Source organism: Aethalodelphis obliquidens, unplaced genomic scaffold (assembly GCF_003676395.1).
Source record: "Aethalodelphis obliquidens isolate GAN/ISIS:26980383/991018 unplaced genomic scaffold, ASM367639v1 scaffold26, whole genome shotgun sequence".
Classification (NCBI taxonomy): domain Eukaryota; kingdom Metazoa; phylum Chordata; class Mammalia; order Artiodactyla; family Delphinidae; genus Aethalodelphis; species Aethalodelphis obliquidens.
The window spans coordinates 24831072-24856870 of record NW_020837970.1 but is presented as its reverse complement, the minus strand read 5'-3'; the positions used below and the strand labels follow the sequence as shown (position 1 = coordinate 24856870).

Sequence of the window (25799 nt, the reverse complement as noted above, 5' to 3'; positions counted from 1 at the left end):
ATCTGAAAAGTAAATGGACAAGAAATGATGACTGACGGAGTCTTCCAAGTACAGATCTAAGTCCACGTGGAGGAGACTGAGATGAAGCCCAGAACAGCTCACAAGTTGGAGGGAGCAGGTAACCATGAAAGCAGAAGTGCAGATGAGGTTAAAACAGGAGGGCTGACATCAAGTCTTTATAAGAATCATTCAAATACCCCAATATACTCATATGCATGAGTGGCAGCTGCTCCTCCCTGCCTGGCAGGATATTAGAATCTTACTCTCTGGAGAAGACAGACCAGGGGATTCTGTACACCAGACACAGGCAGAGCTACAACGGAAGTAACACACTACAGATAGAGGTGGGGTTAAGAATACCCAACTCCTCCAGCCCCTGTCTCCTCTTGGCTCTCAGAACTCCAATTGCCAGGCTCAGGTTGCCCCAGTGGCAAACTGGAAAAATTTTCTCTGGGCAAACTGATCAGCCTAAAAGAAAAGATCTAATCATACTAAGGTCTCCAAAATAATACTGATACCTTCCCAGACAGATCATGCTATAGTGAAGCCCACACTACCACTGTCTCTGAGACCCTCATGGACATGGACACACACACACACACAGCTCCAATCAAGGGATCACCTAGCATTATGAGAAAGCCTCTAACATAAAAAACAAGAAACAGACAACAGGGAGCAAATGAAAACTTCCAAAACTTAAAGAAAATACATAACTTCAGAAGTTATTTCTGAAATTTTGCCAGCTACAGTTTTTATTGAAATTCCCTTTTGTAAACACAGTTGATTAGATTATTGGCCACATTATTGGGCTCCATTTCCAGCACTGCCTCCTCTCACTGAACGCTGAGCTGAAAGTTCCAGCCCTCTAACCTCCTCTAGGGTTTTTTTGATGAAAGCATCCATCCTGACGCTATCAGGATAACCCATCATAAGTTACCTTATTAGCATAATGAAGACATTCCTATCAGGAAATTCCAAGCATTTCTGAAGCTTTGTGTTATGTCAGGAACTTGGGACAAAGGAAAAAATATATATATATAATATTTTACAGTTTTTTTTATATTTTATTATACCACAACTCAAGCAGAGAACTCCTGTTGCTTTTCTCCAGGTATATCCTTTTCAGGGACCCATGTGATTTCCTTTCAAGATGTATGTCCTCATTCTGGTGGATGGTGTCCATCAGGAGCAGTCTGAGAAAGGGAGCATAGAAGAATATGTTTTCCAGGTTTTATGTGGCTTTATCTTCGTCCCTTCTACTTGATGATTAGTTTGGTTGGGGATAAGCTAAAGAATTCTTTCCTTGAATTTTGTTGTTTCTTTGTCTTCTACCTTCCAATGTTCCAATTTCCAAGAACTCTGTTTTGCACTCTGACTGCTCCTTTTTGGTAGTATCTGCGTCCTGATACACCTTGTTCTTTTCACATTGATGCAACTGCTTCTCTTACATTTCTGAAGTTATTTTTTTTAAGTTTTGGAAGTTTTCATCAGCTCCCTGTACTGTCTGTTTCTTCAAAGCCCTTTTATTCCTTGCTTATATTTTTGACTCTGTTTGTTTATATTAGCTCTTGGGAGAGCTTCCTGGCTGGAAGGGTGGCACCATATACCAGGAGGGTGGCACAAACCAGCTCCTGTTCTCCGAGACCTCCTCAACCTTGCCCTACATACTCTTCACCTGGCTGCTCATTTGCATCCTTCATAATAAAATGATCATTGTAAGCACAGCATTTTCCTGAGTTGTGTGAGTCAGTCTAGTGAATTATCAAAACCTGGGATTTAGGGAAGTCCCAAATTTGCAGTCAGCCAGACAGACGTGCAGACCCCACTTGCAGCTGGTGTCTGAAGCAAGAGCACCTCGTTGGGAATCATGCCCTTTACTTTGTGGGGTTTGATGCCAACACAGAGTAGTCACGGTCAGAATTGGACTGAACGGTAAGACACCAGTTGGTGTCCGAGATTTGTTGACAGAACCCGATAGTGAAGGAAAATACCAGTTCAACGTTTGCCAATTTAGTTACAAGCACGAAGACAAATGCTTCTAAAGATAAGGTCACTAAAAATGTGGATGATACAGAACCACATGTGTCTGAACCAAGGAGAGCAACTTACACTTCTACTTGAAAGTTTAGGGATGAAACAATGATTGTTATATGAAAAATTCAACAACTAGGAAAAGACAATAGCATTAACCCTGAAGAAAAATAAAAAGTAATACGACAAGATAAATGCAATCATAGCCCACTACTTGGCTCGTGTGAACAGTGATTTCATAACAATTTTAATATATACACGGTAAATTAATTTAACCAAAAATGATAATATAACTTCATTGGGAGGATAAGGAATGAAAAAAGGAAGTATATTACTTATCTGGTGGTGGCGGGGGCGGGGGGTGAAAGGACAACTAAATCCTCACCTTCAGTATTGGGAAGTCCTTAGATATTGACCACAACTCTAAACCAAAAAGCAGTAGTTCTTATAAGCATTTTATTTAGAGACACAGATGCAAATCTCAAAGAAACACCCAGAACTGGAATCAGATGCTTCTGGAAAATGTAAACAGAGAGAGAGGTATAGATAGGTCTTGTATAACTATTTCAGTGTTTAACCTATGTGCAAGAATCATATTAACAAAAATACAACTTTTTTAAAAAGTATCACTACCCACAACAGCACTGTGATGTTATCACAGGAAGCAGTATAATTTAAGGGGCAGAACCCAAGAGATGTGGCGGGGTTCCTGAGCTCACACAATTACGGAGGGTTGGATCCAGTTTGAAACTCTGATCTTATGATTCCAAATCTTGTGTTTCTCTCTCAATCTTCCTAGTAGCAACCTGTCAATAAGTAAAGTGTTTTGACATCACAGGAGTAAAAAAGATTAATTCTGATTGGCAGGGATTGGGAAATCTCTTTATAGAAAGTACCCTTTAAACTAGTCTTTGAGCCATCTCAGGCTGCTCCCTGCCGGCAGGAAAAGTGCCTGGACCATATTCCTCCCTCTTCTCCTGCCACTACCTGACTTCCTGTCTGGGGTGGGGGAAGGATGGAGCTCCTGCAGTCCACCCACCGCATGATCCTGATGTGGGGGTCTGGCGAGCTCTCAACAGTCTGTAAACCATCTACAATTTCTCAGCACCTGGTGGCCCCACTACTACAGCTCCCATAAACTGCACCAATGTGGGTGTGCAATCAACAGAACAAGGTGAATAACAGTACATTTGACAGGGCTCACTGCAGTGTTACCAAACTCACTGTCTGTGTGTATGTCTGTCTGTCTACGTATTTTTGCCCTTCTGAGTACTTTTAAGTCCTTCTCTTGAAAGTGGCACACATCTGGAACTTTTTAAAAGTGAACCTGGGGCTGCTGGTTTTAAGTAAGTGTGTCTACCCATTTCACAATAGAGTGATTATGGATGAGACTGGGCTTGTTCTGTCATCATGTGCTGCTGTTTTCCCACAGTATTTCGTTGTACTTCTTAAAACCATTTCTAAATATTACTGGAATGTTCAAGTTTCTTTCTTCCAGTTTCCCCTCAAGATTTCAAAATGTTAGAACATCTTTCTGCTCATATAGTGGTTATTTAAAAATTCTGAAAACATATATTTTCATTTATATATATACAGAGAGAGAGAGAGAAATACACATATTTGGGTTACAGATTGCTATTAACATTTCAGGGATGGTTGTTGTTTGACACAATTAAGCTTGATGGAAATTTTTTTCTGACCTCTGACTAGTTTTTCTTACACCCCACCTACTTTGTTTAGGGTTTGTTTTGGTTTTTGCATAACTGGAATACATTATCTAGCAATGCTTTCAGATAATCTGTGGGTGGTAAAATGTGGATGGATCCTTGCATATTTGAAAATTTTATTTTTCTACTTGGCTTTGTAGAAATTTGGGGATAATTATCAATTTCTGACATTCTAGCCTACTGTCTTCTCAAAACCCAGTTTGGCAATTATTCTTTGGCAAATGATTTCCCTCTGTTCTGGATGAATTTAAGATTTTTTTTCCTTATCCTCGGTGCGCTGAAATTGAAGTGCTCAGTGGGTCTTCTACATCCAAGTTTTCATGTCTTCCTTGAACTCTAGAAGCTTCTTTAAAAAGATCATTTATTTATATTTTTACTTCCCATTTACTCAGTTATCTCTTTCTGAGATACTTACTAGGCTCAGGTCAGAATTTATTCCAATGCCTGCTGTCAATCCGTGGTTTCCAAATAGTTTCCCATTGACAGGCTTCTTGATAAAAGCAGATTCAGGTCTGGAGTGGGAGGTACAAGACAGCCTTGGGACACCTCATTTTATTTTGTTCTAGAAAGCAGAGCAGCTATCAAGGATCATAATGGCCCTACCAAAAGGACAGGAGTCACCTTGATAATCTGAGCATCAGAAACAAAAATAACTGGAAGGAAATAAGACACATCAAATACCCCCCAAAATTATTCAAAATAATAATAAAATCTCATTGGTCATCTATTTGGCTATCTTGAATACTGTATAACATATTTAAAAATTAAAAAACAAACAAAAATATCCCCAAACAAAAAATATGAAGAATGCCTGGGTTCAAATCCCAAAATCTTCTCTGCCTATACAAGAATGGTCCTAATAATATAACACCTCATTCATAGGATCAAAGAAGAGACAAAAATTAGGTGTGTGAAAGTGTCTGAAAACTTTAAATTTACACGCATAGAAATGATGCCATTTTAGGGCGCTTTTCAAATACAGACACTGATATACACCTAAAAATCTACCTATTAGCAGGGGAAACAGGCCCTGAATACCCCCCAGCCCAGGTCTGAGGCAGGAGATGGATGGACTCCAGGCTAGGCATTTACAACTGGCCTCCTATTTACATTTCTTCCGGCCAGAAAAAAAGTGGGCTTCAGGCCAGATACTTACAATTAGCCTCCTGTTTGCATTTCCTGAGACAGCAGATAGGTGGGCTCCAGGTTAGATATTTACAACCAGCCTCCTGTTTGCTCTCCGAAAGGAAAGTAACAACAGAAACAGGGTAGCTAGCCAGGCTTTATCTCCTGCAGACACCTTAAGATAACAGTCATGGCAGGAACAGACAGGGGCTAAATCTTGTTTGAGTAAAGGATCAATAGGTCATATATTTCCCTTCCTTGGAGCAAAGGAGACACTACACATGGGCAGAAAGGCTCCTTGGGGTCAAACAGGAAGGAGGCACCACCCCATAATATGTGATGCTAATAAGGCAGCAGCATCACAGGCCTCTGGGCTGGAATCCATCTGGGAAAAAAGTTTCCCACGAATGTTGGGGAGGGCCCTAGGGCAGGTCAAGTGTGGAAAAAGAAACCAGATAATTGGCCAAAGGTAAACAAGGACCTGAAGAACTGCCCTATATGAATGATTTAACCACCTCTTCACTGTGCTCCTCCTCATTAAGGAGGACGCCCACACCCTTTCTCTCCCTCTGCCTTGCTCCTATCTTCACTAAACAAACTGTTTCTCTGTGTGCTCTCCCATCGTGCTGTGTCTCTACTAATAAACTTTGTAGCTGTTTTTACAGTTTTTGCCTCCCTGAGAAATGCATTTTTCACTTGGGGCAAGAGCCAGGGGAAAAAAATAGCTTCTAACCTCTAGCCCTTGCTGGTCTGGTGGCTAGGATTCCTGGTTTTCATCCAGGCTACCCAGGTTCAATTCCTGGGCAGGGAACTAAGATCTCACTTCACACCACCGCTCAATGCTGCCTCTCCGAGATGAGGTTGACACCCACCACCCTTTCCAGATTTCCTACAACGATGAAGATAAACTCAGAAAGAGTCACATTTTCCTCCAAAAGAGCAGCCTTTCTGAAATAGGTGCAATCTTTCCAATCCAGAGAAAGCCACATCACATATCCCATCGTACTATTCCCCTCCTCTATTTGAGATTAAGTTTCAAGCTCTTTAAAAGTATTTCTGTCTAATTCTGTGTGCTTTTTTGTGTGTGTGTGGTACGTGGGCCTCTCACTGCTGTGGCCTCTCCCGTTGCGGAGCACAGGCTCCGGACGCACAGGCCCAGCAGCCATGGCTCATGGGCCCAGTCGCTCTGCCGCATGTGGGATCCTCCCAGACCCGGGCACAAACCCGTGTCCCCTGCATCAGCACGCGGACTCTCAACCACTGCGCCACCAGGGAAGCCCCTGTGTGCTTTTAAAGTGACATCTGAAAAAAAATGGAGGGAGCCGGTGGAAAGCTGGTTTGTGATGACACATCAATGACCAGCTGCTCCCTGCAGATGCAAACCACCACTGGAAAGGAAACACATTTCCTGTCATGAGTATTCATTCCCTTTCAGTTTTTAATTTAATCCACTGCCTATAATTTTTCCTGTCATCAACAATGAAGGTGCCATCTGCACACTGTTGCTCTAATGCATGCCCAATTGTTATTGACAAAGAAGCGTCCTGGGCAGTGGCCATCACATTAATTGTTCCATACATGGAACAGGAGGAGGGGTCCAACTGGCCTGACGCCCTCCAAGGGAAAGAAAGGAGGTAAGGGGGACCTTCCTGCAGCTGGGTATCAGTCCAACTCCTGGACAGAGAGCTGCCTTCAATGCCTCTCATTCCTGAGACCAGATGTCAGTACAGACTGCTCCCGGGTATACAGACTTCCAGAGAAAAGCCTCTGGTGCAGTTTCCATTCACTCTGGAACTTAAAAGCACAAGACCACTAATACAGAGGATAAGCCTGATTCGGAGATATTCTCCTATTTCTAAATATCTATGCTGCATGCAATTTTGTCTATAGAATGTGCCCCTGAAGACTAGCCAGAAGCACTTGAATGTCTGCAAATATCGGGATTCTCTGGGCTTTGTCTGTTTTTTTATCAACATGCCTGTTATTCTTTAGTTGCCATCAAGGAATTCTGTTGATCCTCAATCTCCAGATATTTTAGGCAAATATAAAATATTGTCCTAAATGATTCAGTCATAATTTGCTGAATAGCTACAACATTTAATGAAAAAAATCTAAGAGTAATGTTTTTGGATTAAAAAAAAAAACCTTGTAAAATAGTTTTTTAATGTTTTCTCAAGTTTTAAAGTTTTGGACCAACTGATTTTTAAGACCCATAAAATGTTTCATTTACTAATATATAAGCTATAAATTTTTCAAACTAACATACCAAAAAGTTCATTACCTCATTAAGGCTGTCTTTGAAAATAGTCAGTACAGAACTGTTTTAAGTTGCTTAGGACACGGGAATTTTTATTTTTCTCCAGTGTCAGATTATATGCATTCAAAACAAAAATAAAAACAGAAAATCCATCTCCATCTCATCTGTGAGCCATCAACATCCATCATGAGACCCTGCTTTGAGGTACACCTGCCAGTCCTAATAAATAAACTCATTCTGAAAAGAAGAATATCTCTACCAAAAATTTTCAAATAATCGGGCTTTAATCCTAACAGGAGTCCGAAACTATTTGATATTTTAATAGCTTTCTTAGAATAACTGCATCTCCTTCTACAGGGGCTACATTGAAGGAAACATTCATTTACATTTAAATAAATCATAAATGTAAGAAGTATGTAAAATGCTCATTCTTGATTAAGTCAAAGGTGTAGCCATGGAATAGGACACTACAACTTCTAATTGTATTTTTTTTTAGATAATACCTTGTAGGCATATATTCAATTCACTAAAAACCATTTGAAGGACACGCTCATACACCTTTCCAAGGAACTGCACTGATTTAAGAAAATGACAGACACAATTTTGCCCAAGTCTTCTCCAAACTATCAGTTTGAAGGAACCCATTAAATATCAAAATGAGAGGGGGAGGAACCAAGATGGCAGAGTAGAAGGACGTGCTCTCACTCCCTCTTGCGAGAACACCAGAATCACAACTAGCTGCTGGACAATCATCGACAGGAAGACACTGGAACTCACCAAAAAAGATACCCCACATCCAAAGACAAAGGGGAAGCCACAATGAGACGGTATGAGGGGCGCAATCACAGCAAAATCAAATTCCATAACTGCTGGGTGGGTGACTCACACACTGGAGAACATTCATACCACAGAAGTCCACCCACTGAAGTGAAAGTTCAGAGCCACACGTCAGGCTTCCCAACCTGGGGGACCGGCAACGGGAGGAGGAATTCCTAGAGAATCAGACGTTGAGGCCTACTGGGAATTGATTGCAGGACTTCGACAGGACTGGGGGAAACAGAGACTCCACTCTTGGAGAGCACACACAAAGTAGTGTGCGCATCAGGACTCGGGAAGGAGCAGTGACCCCATAGGAGACTGAACCAGACCTACCTGCTAGTGTTGGAGGGTCTCCTGCAGAGGCAGGAGGGGGGTCATGGCTCACCATGGGGACAAGTCGGGGCAGCAGAAGTTCTGGGAAGTACTCCTTGGCGTGAGCCGTTCCAGAGTCTGTCATTAGCCCCACAAAAGCGGCCAGGTAGGCTCCAGTGTTGGCTTGCCTCAGTCCAAAAAACCAACAGGGAGGGAACCCAGCCCCACCCATCAACAGTCAAGTGAATTAAAGTTTTACTGAGCTCTGCCCACCAGAGCAACAGTCAGCTCTACCCACCACCAGTCCCTCCCATCAGGAAACTTACACAAGCCTCTTAGATAGCCTCATCCACCAGAGGGCAAACAGCAGAAGCAAGAAGAACTACAATCCTGCAGGCTGTGGAAAAAAAACCCCATCCACAGAAAGACAGACAAGATGAAAAGGCAGAGGGCTATGTACCAGATGAAGGAACAAGATAAAACCCCAGAAAAACAACTAAATGAAGTGGAGATAGGCAACCTTCCAGAAAAAGAATTCAGAATAATGATAGTGACTATATTCCAGGACCTCGGAAAAAGAATGGAAGCGAAGACCGAGAAGATGCAAGAAATGTTTAACAAAGACCTAGAAGAATTAAAGAACAAACAAACAGAGAGGAACAATACAATAACTGAAATGAAAAATACACTAGAAGGAATCAATAGCAGAATAACTGAGGCAGAAGAATGGATAAGTGACCTGGAAGACAATATGGTGGAATTCACTGCTGCAGAACAGAATAAAGAAAAAAGAATGAAAAGAAATGAGAACAGCCTAAGAGACCTCTGGGACAACATTAAACTTAAGAACATTCGCATTACAGGGGTCCCAGAAGGAGAATAGAGAGAGAAAGGACCAGAGAAAATATCTGAAGAGATTATAGTCCAAAACTTCCCTAACATGGGAAAAGAAATAGCCACCCAAGTCCAGAAAGCGCAGCGAGTCCCATAAGGATAAACCAAAGGAAAAACATGCCGAGACACATAGTAATCAAACTGGCAAAAATTAAAGGCAAAGAAAAAATATTGAAAGCAGCAAGGGAAAAATGACAAATAACATACAAGGGAACTCCCGTAAGGTTAACAACAGATTTCTCAGCAGAAACTCTACAAGCCAGAAGGGAGTGGCATGATCTACTTAAAGTGATGAAAGGGAAGAACCTACAACCAAGATTACTCTACCCAGAAAGGATCTCATCAGATTGGATAGAGAAATCAAAAGCTTTACAGACAAGCAAAAGCTAAGAGAATTCAGCACCACCAAACCAGCTCTACAACAAATGCTAAAGGAACTTCTCTAAGTGGGAAACACAAGAGAAGAAAAGGACCTACAAAAATAAACCCAAAACAATTAAGAAAATGGTAATAGAAACATACATATCGATAATCAGCTTAAACGTGAATGGATTAAATGATCCAACCAAAAGACACAGGCTTACTGAATGGATACAAAAACAAGACCCATATATATGCTGTCTACAAGAGACCCACTTCAGACCTAGGAACACATACAGACTGAAAGTCAGGGGATGGAAAAAGAAATTCCATGCAAGTGGAAATCAAAAGAAAGATGGACTAGCTATACCCATATCAGATAAAATAGACTTAAAAATAAAGAATGTTACAAGACACAAGAAGGACACTACATAATGATCAAGGGATCAATCCAAGAAGAAGATATAACTATTATAAATATATATGCACCCAACATAGGAACACCTCAATACATAAGGCAACTGCTAACACCTATAAAAGAGGAAACAAACAGTAACACAATAATATTGGGGGACTTTAACACCTCACTTACACCAATGGACAGATCATCCAAAATGAAAATAAATAAGGAAACAGAAGCTTTAAATGACACAATAGACCAGATAGATTTAATTGATATTTATAAGACATTCCATCCAAAAACAGCAGCGGATTCTTTCTTCTCAAATGCGCATGGAACATTCTCCAGGATAGATCACATCTTGGGTCACAAATCCAGCCTCAGTAAATTTAAGAAAATTGAAATCATATCAAGCATCTTTTCTGACCACAATGCTATGAGATTAGAAATGAATTACAGGGAAAAAAACGTAAAAAACACAAACACATAGAGGCTAAACAATACATTACTAAATAACCAAAAGATCACTGAAGAAATCAAAGAGGAAATCAAAACATACCTAGATACAAATGACAATGAAAACATGACTATCCAAAACCTATGGAATGCAGCAAGGGCAGTTCTAAGAAGCAAGTTTGTGGCTATACAAGCCTACCTCAAGAAACAAGAAAAAACTCAAGTAAACAATCTAACCTTACACCTAAAGGACCTAGAGAAAGAAGAACAAACAAAACCGAAAGTTAGCAGAAGGAAAGAAATTATAAAGATCAGAGCAGAAATAAATGAAATAGAAACAAAGAACACAATAGCAAAGATCAATAAAACTAAAAGCCGGTTGTTTGAGAAGATAAAATTGTTTATCATCAAGAAAAAGAGGGAAAGGACTCAAATCAATAAAATTAGAAATGAAAAAGGAGAAGTTACAACAGACACTGCAGAAATACAAGCATCCTAAGAGACTACTACAAGCAACTCTATGCCAATAAAATGGACAACCTGGAAGAAATGGACAAATTCTTAGAAAGGTATAACCTCCCAAGACTGAACCAGGAAGAAACAAATATGAACAGAACAATCACAAGTAATGAAATTGAAACTGGGTTTAAAAATCTTCCAACAAACAAAAGTTCAAGACTAGATGGCTTCACGGGTGAATTCTATCAAACATTTAGAGAAGAGCTAACACCCACCCTTCTCAAACTCCTCCAAAAAAATTGCAGAGGAAGGAACACCCCTAACTCATTTTATGAGGCCAGCATCACCCTGATACCAAAACCAGACAAAGATACTACAAAAAAAGAAAATTACAGACCAATATCACTGATGAATATAGATGCAAAAATCCTCAACAAAATACTAGCAAACAGATCCAACAACACATTAAAAGGATCATACACCATGATCAAGTGGGATTTATCCCAGGGATGCAAGGATTCTTCAATATACGCAAATCAATCAATGTGATACACCATATTAACAAACTGAAGAATAAAAACCATATGATCATCTCAATAGATGCAGAAAAAGCTTTTGACAAAATTCAACACCCATTTATGATAAAAACTCTCCAGAAGGTGGGCATAGAGGGAACCTACCTCAACATAATAAAGGCCATATACGACAAACCCACAGCAAACATCATTCTCAAAGGTGAAAAACTAAAAGCGTTTCCTCTAAGATGAGGAACAAGGTAAGGATGTCCACTCTCACCACTATTATTCAACATAGTTTTGGAAGTCCTAGCCACGGCAATCAGAGAAGATAAAGAAATAAAAGGAATACAAATCGGAAAAGAAGAAGTAAAACTGTCACTGTTTGCAGATGACATGATACTATACATAGAGAATCCTAAAAATGCCACCAGAAAACTACTAGAGCTAATCAATGAATTTGGTAAAGTTGCAGGATACAAAATTAATGCACTGAAATCTCTTACATTCCTATTCACTAATGATGAAAAATGAAAGGGAAATTAAGGGAACACTCCCATTTACCATTGCAACAAAAAGAATAAAATACCTAGGAATAAACCTACCTAGGGTGACAAAAGACCTGTATGCAGAAAACTATAAGACGCTGATGAAAGAAATTAAAGATGATACAAACAGATGGAGAGATATACCATGTTCTTGGATTGGAAGAATCAATATTGTGAAAATGACTATACTACCCAAAGCAATCTATAGATTCAATGCCATCCCTATCAAATTACCAATGGCATTTTTTACAGAACTACCACAAATCACCTTAAAATTTGTATGGAGACACAAAAGACCAGGAATAGCCAAAGCAGTCTTGAGGGAAAAAAACGGAGCTGGAGGAATCAGACTCCCCGACTGCAGACTATACTACAAAGCTACAGTAATCAAGACAATATGGTACTGGCACAAAAACAGAAACATAGATCAATGGAACAAGATAGAAAGCCCAGAGATAAACCCACACACCTATGGTCAACTAATCTATGACAAAGGAAACAAAGATATACAATGGAGAAAAGACAGTCTCTTCAATAAGTGGTGCTGGGAAAACTGGACAGCTACATGTAGAAGAATGAAATTAGAACACTCCCTAACACCATACACAAAAATAAACTCAAAATGGATTTGAGACCTAAATGTAAGACTGGACACTATAAAACTCTTAGAGGAAAACACAGGAAGAACACTCTTTGATATAAATCACAGCAAGATCTTTTTTGATCCAACTCCTAGAGTAATGGAAATAAAAATAAAAATAAACAAATGGGACCTAATGAAACTTCAAAGCTTTTACTCAGCAAAGGAAACCATAAACAAGATGAAAAGACAGCCCTCAGAATGGGAGAAAATATTTGCAAACAAATCAACGGACAAAGGATTAATCTCCAAAATATATAAACAGCTCATGCAGCTCAATATTAAAGAAACAACCCAATCCAAAAATGGGCAGAAGACCTAAATAGACATTTCTCCAAAGAAGACATACAGATGGCCAAGAAACACATGAAAAGCTGCTCAACATCACTAATTACTAGAGAAATGGAAATCAAAACTATAATGAGGTATCACCTCACACCAGTTAGAATGGGCATCATCAGAAAATCTACAAACAACAAATGCTGGAGAGGGTGTGGAGAAAAGGGAACCCTCTTGCACTGTTGGTGGGAATGTAAATTGATACAGCCACTATGAAGAACAGAATGGAGGTTCCTTAAAAAACTAAAAATAGAATTACCATATGATCCAGCAATCCCACTACTGGGCATATACCCAGAGAAAGCCATAATTCAAAAACATACATGCACCCGGATCTTCACTGCAGCACTTTTTACAATAGCGAGGTCACGGAAGCAACCTAAATGCCCATCAACAGATGAATGGATAAAGAAGATATGGTACATATATACAATGGAATATTACTCAGCCATAAAAAGGAACGAAATTGAGTCATTTGTTGAGACGTGGATGGATCTAGAGACTGTCATACAAAGTGAAGTAAGTGAGAAAGAGAAAAAACAAATATTGTATATTAACGCATGTGTGTGGAACCTAGAAAAATGATACAGATGAACCGGTTTGCAGGGCAGAAGTTGAGACACAGATGTAGAGAACACACATATGGACACCAAGGGGGGAAAACCGCGGTGGGGTGGGGATGGTAGTGTGCTGAATTGGGCAATTGGGATTGACATGTATACTCTAATGTGTATAAAACTGATGACTAATAAGAACCTGCAGTATAAAAAAGCAAACAAATAAAAAAACTAATACTAAACTTTCCTTGGGTAATTTGTATGGAAATATGTTAATATAAATGTTTCAGACATCACATGAATTCTCTAAAAATCTTACATGTTTTGGTATAATGTTATAAGTCATAATTCTAGTTATTACTTTAAAATGTATATCTCAGAAATTTAAAAAAATATATCAAAATGATATTGCAGAAATACTGACATGGATTTGTGAATCAAATAATTAATCAAAAAGAGAAAATAACATATATTTTGCCCATTTGCTTATTTGCCGATAAGAGTATCCTTTAAGTTTCTAGCTTAAGATGTCAGCTTATACTGATCTATTTCCCCTTTCCCCCCAAGACCACTCAAATTAAAATAAAGAAGGGAAACAGTATGTCAATGAAAACATGTTGCCTGCCAGATCAGGAAACAGAGGATGTTGCAGCCATCAAGCCATCATATTACAGCCTCCCTGGGTGGCGAGCCCTGAGGGAACGTGGGATGGAAACAGGATGCCCGCCATCAAGCAGTCGGTCACTGCAGCCACCCCCAAACATGCACCCTGAGGGGACTCAGGATGAGAAAGCACAGGATACTGGCCCCAGAGAGCTGAGGTGCATATCAAAGGAATGATTTCAGTGAGCCCAGACTCTTGCATCTCCCCATACATAGAAAAGCACTGAATTCCTTAACTTGAGATGTCTGGTTTTCTTTAATTAACAGTAATCTTCTGATGTTCTGACCACTTGGTCTTTGTTGCAAAAACTCCCATATACCCTGGCTCCTCCCTTCCCTCTTCAGAGACGAAACGTCGCTCAGAGCTACCTGAGAGGCTGCCTCCCGGGCCTAAGTCCTCAGTCCTGTCCACCAAATAAAACATAATTCTCAACTTTTAGCTTGTGCATTTTTTTCAGTCGACAGGTATGAACTTCCCAAAACAAAGAGAATGGGAATGGGGCCATAAAAAGACAAGGTATTTCAATACACTACAAGAAGAGAACACACACACAGACGGAGGTTTGGTAACTGCAAAAGCAGATGAAGGAAGTCCTGTGCTGAACACTGGGGAGGGGGCTTCAGGATGGAGGTAGCAGGTCTGCCATGTAGAAACCCATAGAGTTCAGAAGTGCCCTGAGTCTGGAGGAGGGCAGGGCGTATGGAGTGGAGCTGTCACAGGTGAATTCAGAGAAAGCTTTGTCAACTCCCTTCTGACAATAATGAGCAACCAGGTTCCTCCTCACTCCACGGAGTGAAAACTCAAACAAACTGATCTGATCAGTGAGCGCTGTACAGTACAATATGGTAGCCACTCCAAAACGTGGCTCGAGTCGTGGATGTGTGGCCAGTGCTGTGAGCCTAACACACGGGATTTCCACAGCTTAGCTCTGCCCTCCCCTAAAAGCATTAACTATCTCATTAATATTTTTTATGTTTGCTACCCATTGCAACTTTAATAATTTAGGAATACTAGGCTAAGTAAGATACTTATTAAAATTAATGTTCCCTGCACCATTTTCCTTTTTAAATGTGACCACCAGAAAATCTAAAATCACATCTGGAGCTGATATTACATTTCTATTGGACAGCCCTGAATTAGGGAACAAAGAAGCTAACGAAGAAGAGAAACTAACACAGTAATATGAAGCAATTATACGCCAATAAAGATCTATTAAAAAAAAGAGGTGCCTTGAAGCAAAGCATTCAGTCCTTGAGCATTTAGGGTCCTCAAAAATGTAACAGCCCCCATCTGATATAGCACTTCTATCAATGTTTCTGTTCCCAATTTAAAAACAGGAAGAGAATACTAAGAATCAGAAGGCACTTTAGGAAGTCTTGCCAAACAAATAGTAAAAATAAACAGAAAGACAAATAAGCAAAATTAAAAGAAAGGAAGAAAAGTAACCCTACCCTAGAAGAAATAACATTGTTTGGTTTAAAACAAATGAACTACAAAAATAAAGAAGGAAAGGACAACCCTCCAAGCGGTATCCTCAGAGAAAGAGGGGCAAATGTACAAAGGACAGAGGGAACAGCAAAAGGAAGACACAGAGGACGGACAGCGTGACCAAAGACATCGGGAAAGGAAGGTACAATAAGGTTTGGTGAAGAAGATAAAAAGGGAGAGCGTCTCAGCTTGACCCCAGATCAGCTGACAACAGGAACACTCAACTGAATGGCATGGAAGCCACAGCACTAAACCCACACAGAAGGAAACAGGGGCTTAGAAAAATGGTTTTGCAGAGAACAGTGCTTACACTGTCACAGAATCGTGAGGGCTGCTTTTTTTTTTCTTTTTAAGTTGAATCAAGCCAACTTTAAATTACAAAGAAATTAAATATGGCTAAAGAATGGAATGTACATGTTACCAACATGGAGATGGAAGGACTTCGAGAGAAGTAGGGACAGAACGGGAGTGATTACAGAAAAGGAAAACTGAATTCCGGGTGACAGAAATAACAAGAAGCTTTAAGACTGTCTTTTTTTATTTTTCACCAAGTTAGTTTGTAGATATAGTTAAGATTACTCTTAATTTTTTATTGAGGTAACTTTTTAAAATTTATTTTATTGAAGTAGAGTTGATTTACAATGTTGTATTAGTTTCTGCTATACAACAAAGTGATTCAGTTATACATATACATTCTTTTTCATATTCTTTTCCATATGGTTTATCACAGGATATTGAATATAGCTCCCTGTGCTATACAGTAGGACCTTGTTATTTATCCATTCTATATGTAATAGTTTGCATCTGCTAATCCCAAATTCCCAATCTATCCCTCTGCCAACCCCTCTTCCCCTTAGCAACCTATGTCTGCGAGTCTGTTTCTCGTTCTAGATATGTTTGTGTCATATTTTAGATTTCACATATAATTGATATCACAATATTGGTTTATAACATCATATAAGTTTGACCTATACATTACATTTCAACTTCTGTACACACTGCAGCATGCTCACCACCAGAAGGTTAATTTCCATCTGTCACCATCCTGTTGATGCCCTTAACCCATTTTGCCCTTCTGAAGATGCGAAAGTGAGCAGTGGAAGAAGTGAGAACAGAGGTTAAGAGAGGAGGTGGGGAGAGCTGTGAATAAGCCAAGTTCATATCTGTCATAACAGGAATTCACAGAAAATGGGTAAAGTTGATCAATCCAGGAAGAGGACTATAAACAGAGTATTAAAATAGGAGTCATAATCAGAAACAGAGGCAGCTGAAGGTCTTTGGGAAATGGTCAGCAATGGGAAATGTGGAGAGGGCCCAGGACTTTTCAGAAATCCTTTACTGTTGGCTCTGTAAATGCTGTGTGTGCCCTGCTGACATTTATTTGTGTGTGTGTGTTCCAGTAAGACTTTATTTACAAAAACAGGCAGTGGGCAGATTTTTAATCTGTGGGCTATAGTTTGTAATCCCTGCTTTATTCATTTTTACTACTTTGCATCTGCTAACCCCAAACTCCCAATCCATCCCTCCCCTACCCCCTCCTTGGCAACCACAAGTCTGTTTTCTATGTCTGTGAGTCTCTTTCTGTTTTGTAGATAGGTTCATTTGTGTCATATTAAAAATGGCATAGCCCCTACATTTTCTCCATATTATGCACACGCTAAATAACTGAAATGTCCGTTTGGGGGCAGACACAGTGGATAATACAATGTCTAAATGTGAGAAAGTTCACCAATTGTGCAGTCATTACACTAACAACCCTTAAATTATCCTTGAAAAACAAAATAATCATCAGTCGAGATTTCCACGTGAAGGTAAAACAACAACAACAAAAAGCCTGTAAAAGCAAATATATAGGAAAGTATCTTCATGAGCTTGAGGAAGGGTAAGACTTTCTAAAGATAACATAAGCCCTAAACATAGAAGAAACGAATTACAAAATTAGGCAATTAAGAATTTCTGTTCATCAAAAGATACCATTTATCTGTAAGCATATTCTACTTCAATTAAAAGTTTACAAAAGAGGGAAAGAACATGAAGAGTGAAAAGACCAGCCAAAGAGTCAAAGAAAATACTTGCAAAAATATTTTACAAAGGGCTCATGTCCATAATACAGAAAAACTCATACAAATACCAATAAGGAAAAAACAAAACCACACACACACACACAACACACACAAAGATAAAAATAGGCAAGAGATATGAATAAACACTTTGTAACACTTTGTAAGAGAAGATGATATCCAAGTGGAAAATTAACAAATGAAAATGTCCTCGACTTTATTGGTAATCAGGAAACTGCTAATTAAAATCACAAGGAAGTATCACTCCCCACCCACCAGAATGGTAAATTTAAAAGACTAAAATCCAAAGTGTGGGTGATTATGTAGAACAAGAAGAATTTTTCAGACGCTGCTGGTGAGAATGTTAATTGGTATAATCATTTTGAAAAGGGTTTGGCTTCATCTGGAAAAGTTAAAGATATGGCATCCTATGGCCTGGCTAGTGCCCTCCTATATATATACATACGTGATAGAAATACAAATACATGTGCATCAAAAGACATGAGCAATTAGAATATTCATGGCAGTGTCCTTCATAAGACAAAAGCTAGAAACAACTTAAATCTCCATCAACAGAATAACAAATCATGTTATATCCACTTGATAAAAATGAATAAACTGCAGCAACAGGCAAGAACTTGGGTGACTCTCACAAAAATAAAAGTGAGTAAAAGAAAACAAAAGAATACATATTGTGTGCTGTGTGATTCCACTTGTATAAAGTTCTGGAGAAGGGCAAAACTAAACCCTTGCACTTGATTTCATGTTAATGGTTTTCCAGAGGGAAACAAGGGGGGGAAGAGACTTCCTGGGTGGTGGTTACCTGCGTGGGTTCACTGTGATAATTCACCAAGTTGGTTTTGATATTGTGCTACACGGTGGATACATATTACACTGCAATTCAAAGTTGAAGATGACTTCAAAAATGAAATCTGCCTAAGAGCTAGCCAGCATATTAAAGGTTACTGCAAATGTCAATAAAACATCTTAAGAAAAAACAGTGAATAAAAGAATGTTTCCAGAACAGTGATTTCAATTGTAAATGTTATCAATTTGAGTTTAATCAATCAGTGAGCAGCCTCGGATTAATTTGCTTAATCTGAGCCCCTCCATATGACACACTGTATGTGTGAGCTTCTAAAGACGGCTGCAGTAGAGTAGAAAACCATTTTACGATTCTGACGTTTCAAAACACCTGGAACTCAACCTGACCACTTGCCTTCTCTCCACAAAATAAAACAAACACATTTATTCTTGCTCAGACACACACACACAAGGGGGGATGGGTCAGCTCCTCCTTCTACTACCTGACTACCTGACTCAGAGCATGGAGTCAGCCCTGTGTCCAGGCCTCTCCCACAGCCTCCTCCCCTGCAGGATTTTAAACAATTCCTTACTTAATTTCATGTTAGTTTCAGCCAATTATTTGGCTCTCTGGGAGCTATGACTCCATGGCTTTTGCTGTAACTTCTAGCTTTTTCTCTTGGAAACTTAAGCATATTATGTGATGTCTTATGATATCCAAAAACATATTCAAAAAGGAGAGATAAGAGTAATAGGGGTGTGTGTGTGTGTGTGTGTGTGTGTGTGTGTGTTTATATACAAATAAATGTGCACATGCAAACTTTTTTACAATGGTTTTGGTTTTTACTTTGAGGGCTCTTTTTGCTAAAACAGTTTATAGCTAATGTAGAGTGGGAATAAGGAAATCACTGAAATAAGGAGCATGGGAATCATAAAGTTCCAAATTACTTTCGTCTTCTCTAAGAAGTAAAACACTACCTAATCCTGATAAATCAATAAGGGAGCAGAGATTTTCACTGGCATCTCTCCATGACAAGACCACTTCTCTTCCTTTAACAGCATGTCAAGGATGAATCAGGAGCTCTGAGAGAACTGAGCCTCTGGGGAATATCTTCAGGGGTAGACTTGAAAGGCAACATTTACAAGAGAGCTTCCTTTATTAAAAGTGCCCATAATCCCCAGCCTATAAAGCTAAAAGAATTTTGTACGTTTATGTTCCAGAGCCATAAAGAGGTTTAAGAGGGATACAATTTCTACCTTAATAAATCTGGATCAATTACAAAGGTGCATGGTAAACAAGTTTTAATTTAGAATTTCAGTTCTGCTACCAGCAATGATGAACAAGGTAGTTCTCACCAGCCCTCCGGTGAGAATAATTAGAAAAATGCAATGATCATGTGCATGAAGGCACCAGATAACTAGCAGGGCAATGATGAACAGCAGGGCCAAGGTCCAGAAAAGGGAAGTTTAGGAAAATAACAGGATCTGGGGCCATTTTTCCAGAGCCATGTGATGATTTCTAAAGCAACGCCTACAATGCCAAAAGTTTAAACAGATCTTGGCAGACTCAACAGCTAGCAGGACAAATAGGGGTGCAGGGTCCACAGAAAAGAAGAAAGACCCTGCTAAATTCTCTATTTGCACACCCTAAAACATATATGCAAAATTCAGAAACTAACCAGCCCTCCCAGGAACGGAAGCCCAGGTCCTCCTCTACTCAGTCACTAACTGGATTAAGGTGATTTGTGCTTGCTGGTAGCTACAGCCTGTGTGTTGGTCAGAAGCAAACATAAAACTAGAGGGAGGTAGTGTCAAGATCTTCAAATTATCTCTGTGATTTTTCACATACAAAATCTGGGATAAAACTTAAAAGCATCCAGGTTTAGAAGTAACATCATGAATCATTTCAATAAATACTTTGTGAGAGATTTCTAAAATAAAAATAGGAACAGGGATTGAATATGCAGTGATAGTGAGAGTTATGTAATAGTGGGGAAAGAACACAATTTTGTTTTAAAACTCAGTTTATTACTTGGCCTATTTACGTCACTTTAAAAGTAATGCCTGCTAATATTGTTTAAGGCACCATAATGGTGTTATGCTATTTCAATTTTTAAATATTTCTCTAAACATCCCAAAACACAGAGAAAAGACAGCCTGAACTGCACCAGAAGGCCTTGAGTGATGGTGATTTGGGTGATTTTCCCCCCTGCAGTCCTTTTTTTGTTTAATTTGATTTCTTGCACAAAACACATATCTGTAGCTGTAAGAAATACCATTTATAAAAACATTATTAGGATAATTACATAACTGCACCTTGGGTTTTCTTCATAAACTGTCTTCAAGGTGTGCAATTTTTACAGCAAATATTTGGTAATACTAAGTTAGAGTTGTAGCATTTTACATAGTGAACAGTAAATATAAAATCATAAGTCTGACAAACCAGAGCAGAGGCCAAGGGATTTCAGATAACACACAAGCCCTCAGACACTGGGCTCCACACCCATGCCTGCCCTCTGCAGTAGCAAACCCCAAATGCACAACCACTTTGTTCCGCTGTCTTGTGACTAAAGCTTCTAAAAAGTTGACTCTGCAATCCCAAATGTACAAAAGAACAAAAATCATCCATGCATCATTATATGTTATACATTTCCGTATAATATTGTGTTGATTCCTATTATTCATTTTAAATACCTTGCCTTCTGGCCATGCTTTCATAACTGTACACATTTATTTTATGCAAATCAACACTCGGAATGGCCTTCAGATATATGTGTACAGGTGAATGACTAAATGGCATGCACAAAGGAGAAATATTATGGAAACTGTTGGTAGTTTAAGAACCTTACACTTGCATCACTTCAAAATGATTTCTTAGGTATTATCTCATTCCCAGCCCAGATACAAGCCCATGAGGTAAATTAATAATCACCATAAGTCAGAGTATGCATTTAGGTACTTTCACTCAATAAATTTATCTATATACCTACATGAAGTTCACATACACAGTTATATATCATAGATAGTATACCCAAAATGCCTCTGGAATCTGTCCACGTCTCCACATTCCCACAGTGACCGTTCTAGTTTCGACCTCTTCATCCTTTGCCTACACTTTCTCTTCTCTTTAATCTGTCCCACACATACACTGCCCTTAGCATCCTCAATCTAAACACAGATCTAGTAACATCCCTCCTCTTGATTAAAAATCCACCACCCCTTCCCATGCTTCACCTCGTGCCTCACCAAGGGGGCCTGGTAAAACTATCCCTCTAAAAACACAGGCTTTGTCTTTAGAAATTTATGCACATTTTTTTCATTCTAGTCTATAATTCATACTTGTTGGATTGAATACAAATATAATGGTTTGGACTGTTTCCATTTCTAGGAAAATATGCAATGTCAAGCTGGTCTTGCAGCTTCACAAATCCTCTAGCACACCACCACCTCCGCCTCATGTCCTGGGAGATACCCAGGCGAGAGTCCAGGGCAAAATGTAAACTCTGCAGAGCCACTTGACACACCTCACATTCAACACCTCTTCTGTCTACAGTATGAACTCACCTCAGGCCTCCCACCAAAAGATAACCCCATCCTTGCAAGGTGTGTTTCTAGAACATCATTCTTACAAAAGGGTACCTAAGAGAAAGTTAGTAGTTTTGTTAGTATGATATCCCTCCTTTAAAACATTCTCAATACACATAGCACATTCAAGTTTCTGAAAAGTTTTTCAGCAAAACCCGCAGCGAAGATCAACTGGGAGCCAGTGTTCCACGGAACACACCTTGTTGAGGGTGTGCTGTCCTCACCCCACTCTCATCTTTCCTCACCCTGTTCGTCTCACCTGGAAAGCCTTTCTTATTTTCTCCAACTGGCAAACTTCTACTCACCTTTAGAAATCTAATTCCTAGCCATCCTGGCTGGAAGTAAATATTTCCTACTATGTGTGTCTGTACCACTTTACAGACATTTGTGTTCAATTACACGTGATGTAATCTTGGATTTACACGTCAGTCTCCCTAGATAGACTGTGAATTCTAGAAGTAGAAATAATCCCTTAACCAGGTATAAGTTCCCAGAACCTAGCAACGCCCACAAGTCCTTCAATAAGTGTGTGTGGAATAAGTTGATAAACAGGTAAATGATCTTCCATGAAAATAAGATATGTAGAATCACACATTATCTCCCTATTACTCCCACCAGGAAATCTCTGCTGGCAGAAAGGGCAACAATAACAGGATTTGGGAGAAAAAATGTTCTCTAGAACAGCCCAGTCAGAATGGGCAAAGGACCCCTGGAACAAAATTTGTAAACAGAACCTGACAACAGTTAGGGCTCTGCCACATGAATCACTTATGAGTCACTGTATCTCTGTCCAGGGTCTCAAGAGTCTGGCTGGAAAGCCCTGGCTCTGCTTCAAAACCAGACAGAGCCGAGTCCTGCTGGAATACAAATGTTTGCATATTTCATTATTTCTAATAGAGAGACTTCCTTTTCACCCAGGATCTCAGGATAGTTACATTCAGTCAGTTACACTCAGGCAGTTTAAATAAATTAAGCTGACTTCTTTCTGCAAAAGAAGTTACAGATTCTAAAGGAGGCAGGAGATGCAAAGGGCTTGCAAGGCAAATGTGGATGTTCCACACAGCCCTGCCTCTAACCAATGAGCAACCCTGGGCAAGAGACCAACCTTGGGCAAGACCTTTCTAGGCACTGACATCCCAACCCTTGAGTTGAGTAGCTACATAATGAAGATCAAGCAAACCTTCGGTGAATCACCAGTGTGTGGCAAGCACTTTCTCTTATTTAATCCTCTCAAAACCCTGTGAAGTGAGTATTATTATTCTCATTTTACACATGAGGAAACAGGGCTTAGAAAGGTAAAGTAATTTGCTCAAGGCCACTCCATGAGCTCACAGGATTGCTGGGCTGGGAAGTCAAATGCATTCCCGGCTAGATCCACAGTGAGAACAATGTATTAACTGGAAAATACAGACTCAGGATGTTTAAGAAACTTTCCTCAGAACAGCCAGCCAGAAACGAGCAGAGCCAGAACCTACCAAAGGTCCCAAGCACAAATCCTGAGCTCTCTGAAGTAACAGAGAAGCTGCTCCATAAAGCACTTGCCTCCCCAAATGCCGCAGGCCTGTGCTGCTCCAAAGCCCCTGTAACTCCATTTCTCCACCACGGCTCCGCTTAACACCGGGGCAGCTTTCCCAGCCCCTCTTCCCCTAACCCCATATCTCCATCCTTTCCCCTTTCCTGAAGCCCAAGCTCTGTAAACAGGAATTTTTGCCCTGGTAACCCACGAGACAGCACTTGTCTGCCTTTACAGCTCTCCTCCGTGATAACCTGCCCACGTCATCGCACGCACGTTCAATATTTTGAAGCATAGGGTCTATCTGTAGAAGGAAGTACATATTTAACACAGGTGTCATGTGGGAAAGCAAGCCATTCATCACAGCAATTTAACTAGGTTAAGTGATGCAACATACATCAGTGTAAGAGAACGGGCACTCTCTATTTTCAGGACTATGAAATCTTACCTGTCTTTTTCCACCTCTAATCTGCACACCTCTGGAGGCTCTTAGCACTTTCTACCTATTGTAGCTATTCTCACACTCCCTTCCTACCACATTCTTCCCTCCCTGAAACAGCGTCACACCTGTACACTTCTCCAGAGCACAGTCCAATGAATGCCTTGTACAAGCTAGACACTGAAATCCATTTATAATGACTTAAACACTTTTGTAAAATATTTATATCGTATGAGGATGTGCCAACTGAATATCCAATATCCATATTTAATATGTGACAACCGAATATCCAAAGCAGTCTAGAAGAGCGAAAGAACAAACTTACCCAGATATTACACAGATCTGCCAATTGAAGTGCGCAAGCCCGTGGGGCTGAAAGCAGCTGCCTGAAGGAGCAGACGAGTGTATCCCGGCGGCGGAGCTTTGCTCATCCTCAAAGCAAGACGACCCGCACTACCCTCACCAGGAAGGCAAAGAATGCCCATTACTGGAATTGGGGAGGGGGTCTAAATGCTCAGAGTTGGCCCTTTGCCTGGACAGATGAACCAGCTGCAAAGCCCAGGGCCAGGCCTCTACCCAGAGAAGGTGCATACCACGGGCAGCAGAAAAGCCTAGAAATGTCTAAATTGACTCCAAATGTCGGACTGCATGCCAATACTTACACCATAAGGGGTACTAATACGTGATCATTCAGACCTGTTCTTGAGGATTCCCGGCTCGGGACGGAGACACTTTCGTCCTGAGTTTCTAAACCGAGGGCAAGGCGGGTCTGAAGTACCCGCGCACAGGTGGCCGGGGCGCGCGCCAGGCTCCTCCCAGGCGACCGGGGAAACCGAGGCACGCGGCGGCGGGCAGGGCCGGGCCGGGACTCACCACGTCCATGATCTGCAGAAGGCTCAGAGAAAAGTAGACGGTGAGCGGCTGCGAGTCGTTGGCCACGGGCCTCTCCAAAGGATTGTAGTTCTTGACCAGGTCCTTGTAGAGCTTCCTCTGGAACTCGCCTTGCAGGGACACTTCAGGAGTGGAGAGAAGAACCGGGCGGGCTGCTCAAGGAAGGCCAGAGGGGATGCGCCCCGCGCACCCTGCCCGCACCCCCGGCCGCCCAAGCAGCGCAGCCCAGGCGCGCAAGGCTCGCCTTCCCCCGTCACCGCCGACAGCGACACCCGCCGTCCCCGGCGGGAGCGAACCCCCAAGCCCGGGCCCGGCGCGGGGCGCCCCAAGCCACACGGGATGCGCCCGGGATTCCGCGGACGAAGAGTGGAGGGCGGGGAGACCAGCGGCTTTACCGTGCAGGAGCGACGCGGCCAGCACCAGGCACAGTAAGCGGCGCATTTTGGGGCTGGAGCTGCGCGTCTCGGAAGTCGGCCCGGGCCTGCGCCTGCGGTCGCAGAGCCGCTTCTCGCGGTTCGGCTCGCGCGCCTTTAAAGAGCCGAGCGCGCGCCCCCGCCCCGGCCACCCCCGCGCGCCTCTCCACGTGACGAGCCCCGCCCCCGCCCCCCCGCGCCCCTCCCACCCGTCCCTTCGGGCCCACCACCCCGCCCGCCGGCCCTCGGGCTCCTAGGCGGCCGCAGTGGGGGACAGTAGTCCGAGCGCTCCCGGGGAGGTGCGCCCCGCCTCTGTCTCCACCAAGCGGTCCCCGCGCTCCAGAGGCTGTCCAAGGCTGGGCTCTGCCGGTCCCTTATGTCCTTTGTCCCCACTCCGCTCGCTGACGCTCTCAGAAGCTGCGCCGGGTCGGTGGGAGAACGCCGGGACCCTCAAGGGTCCGGTTCTCCAGGGCCCTTCCTACCCCCCGCCGGGGCGGGGTGCA

The 25799-nt window shown here is 41.3% G+C and overlaps 1 protein-coding gene across 1 annotated transcript in view; it reads right to left on the bottom strand.

Moving 5' to 3' along the window:
• The window catches only part of CHRNA7 (cholinergic receptor nicotinic alpha 7 subunit), a 121323-nt gene extending 95938 nt beyond the window's left edge, over positions 1 to 25385 (bottom strand). Inside the window, exons 1-2 of the mRNA XM_027123748.1 lie at positions 25279 to 25385; positions 24866 to 25005 (exon numbers count right to left, since the gene is read on the bottom strand). Coding sequence (XP_026979549.1) covers positions 24866 to 25005; positions 25279 to 25324 — 186 coding nt within the window. The 5' untranslated portion in view covers positions 25325 to 25385. The remainder of the gene's footprint in view (positions 1 to 24865; positions 25006 to 25278) is intronic.
• Between the last annotated feature and the right edge of the window lie 414 nt (positions 25386 to 25799).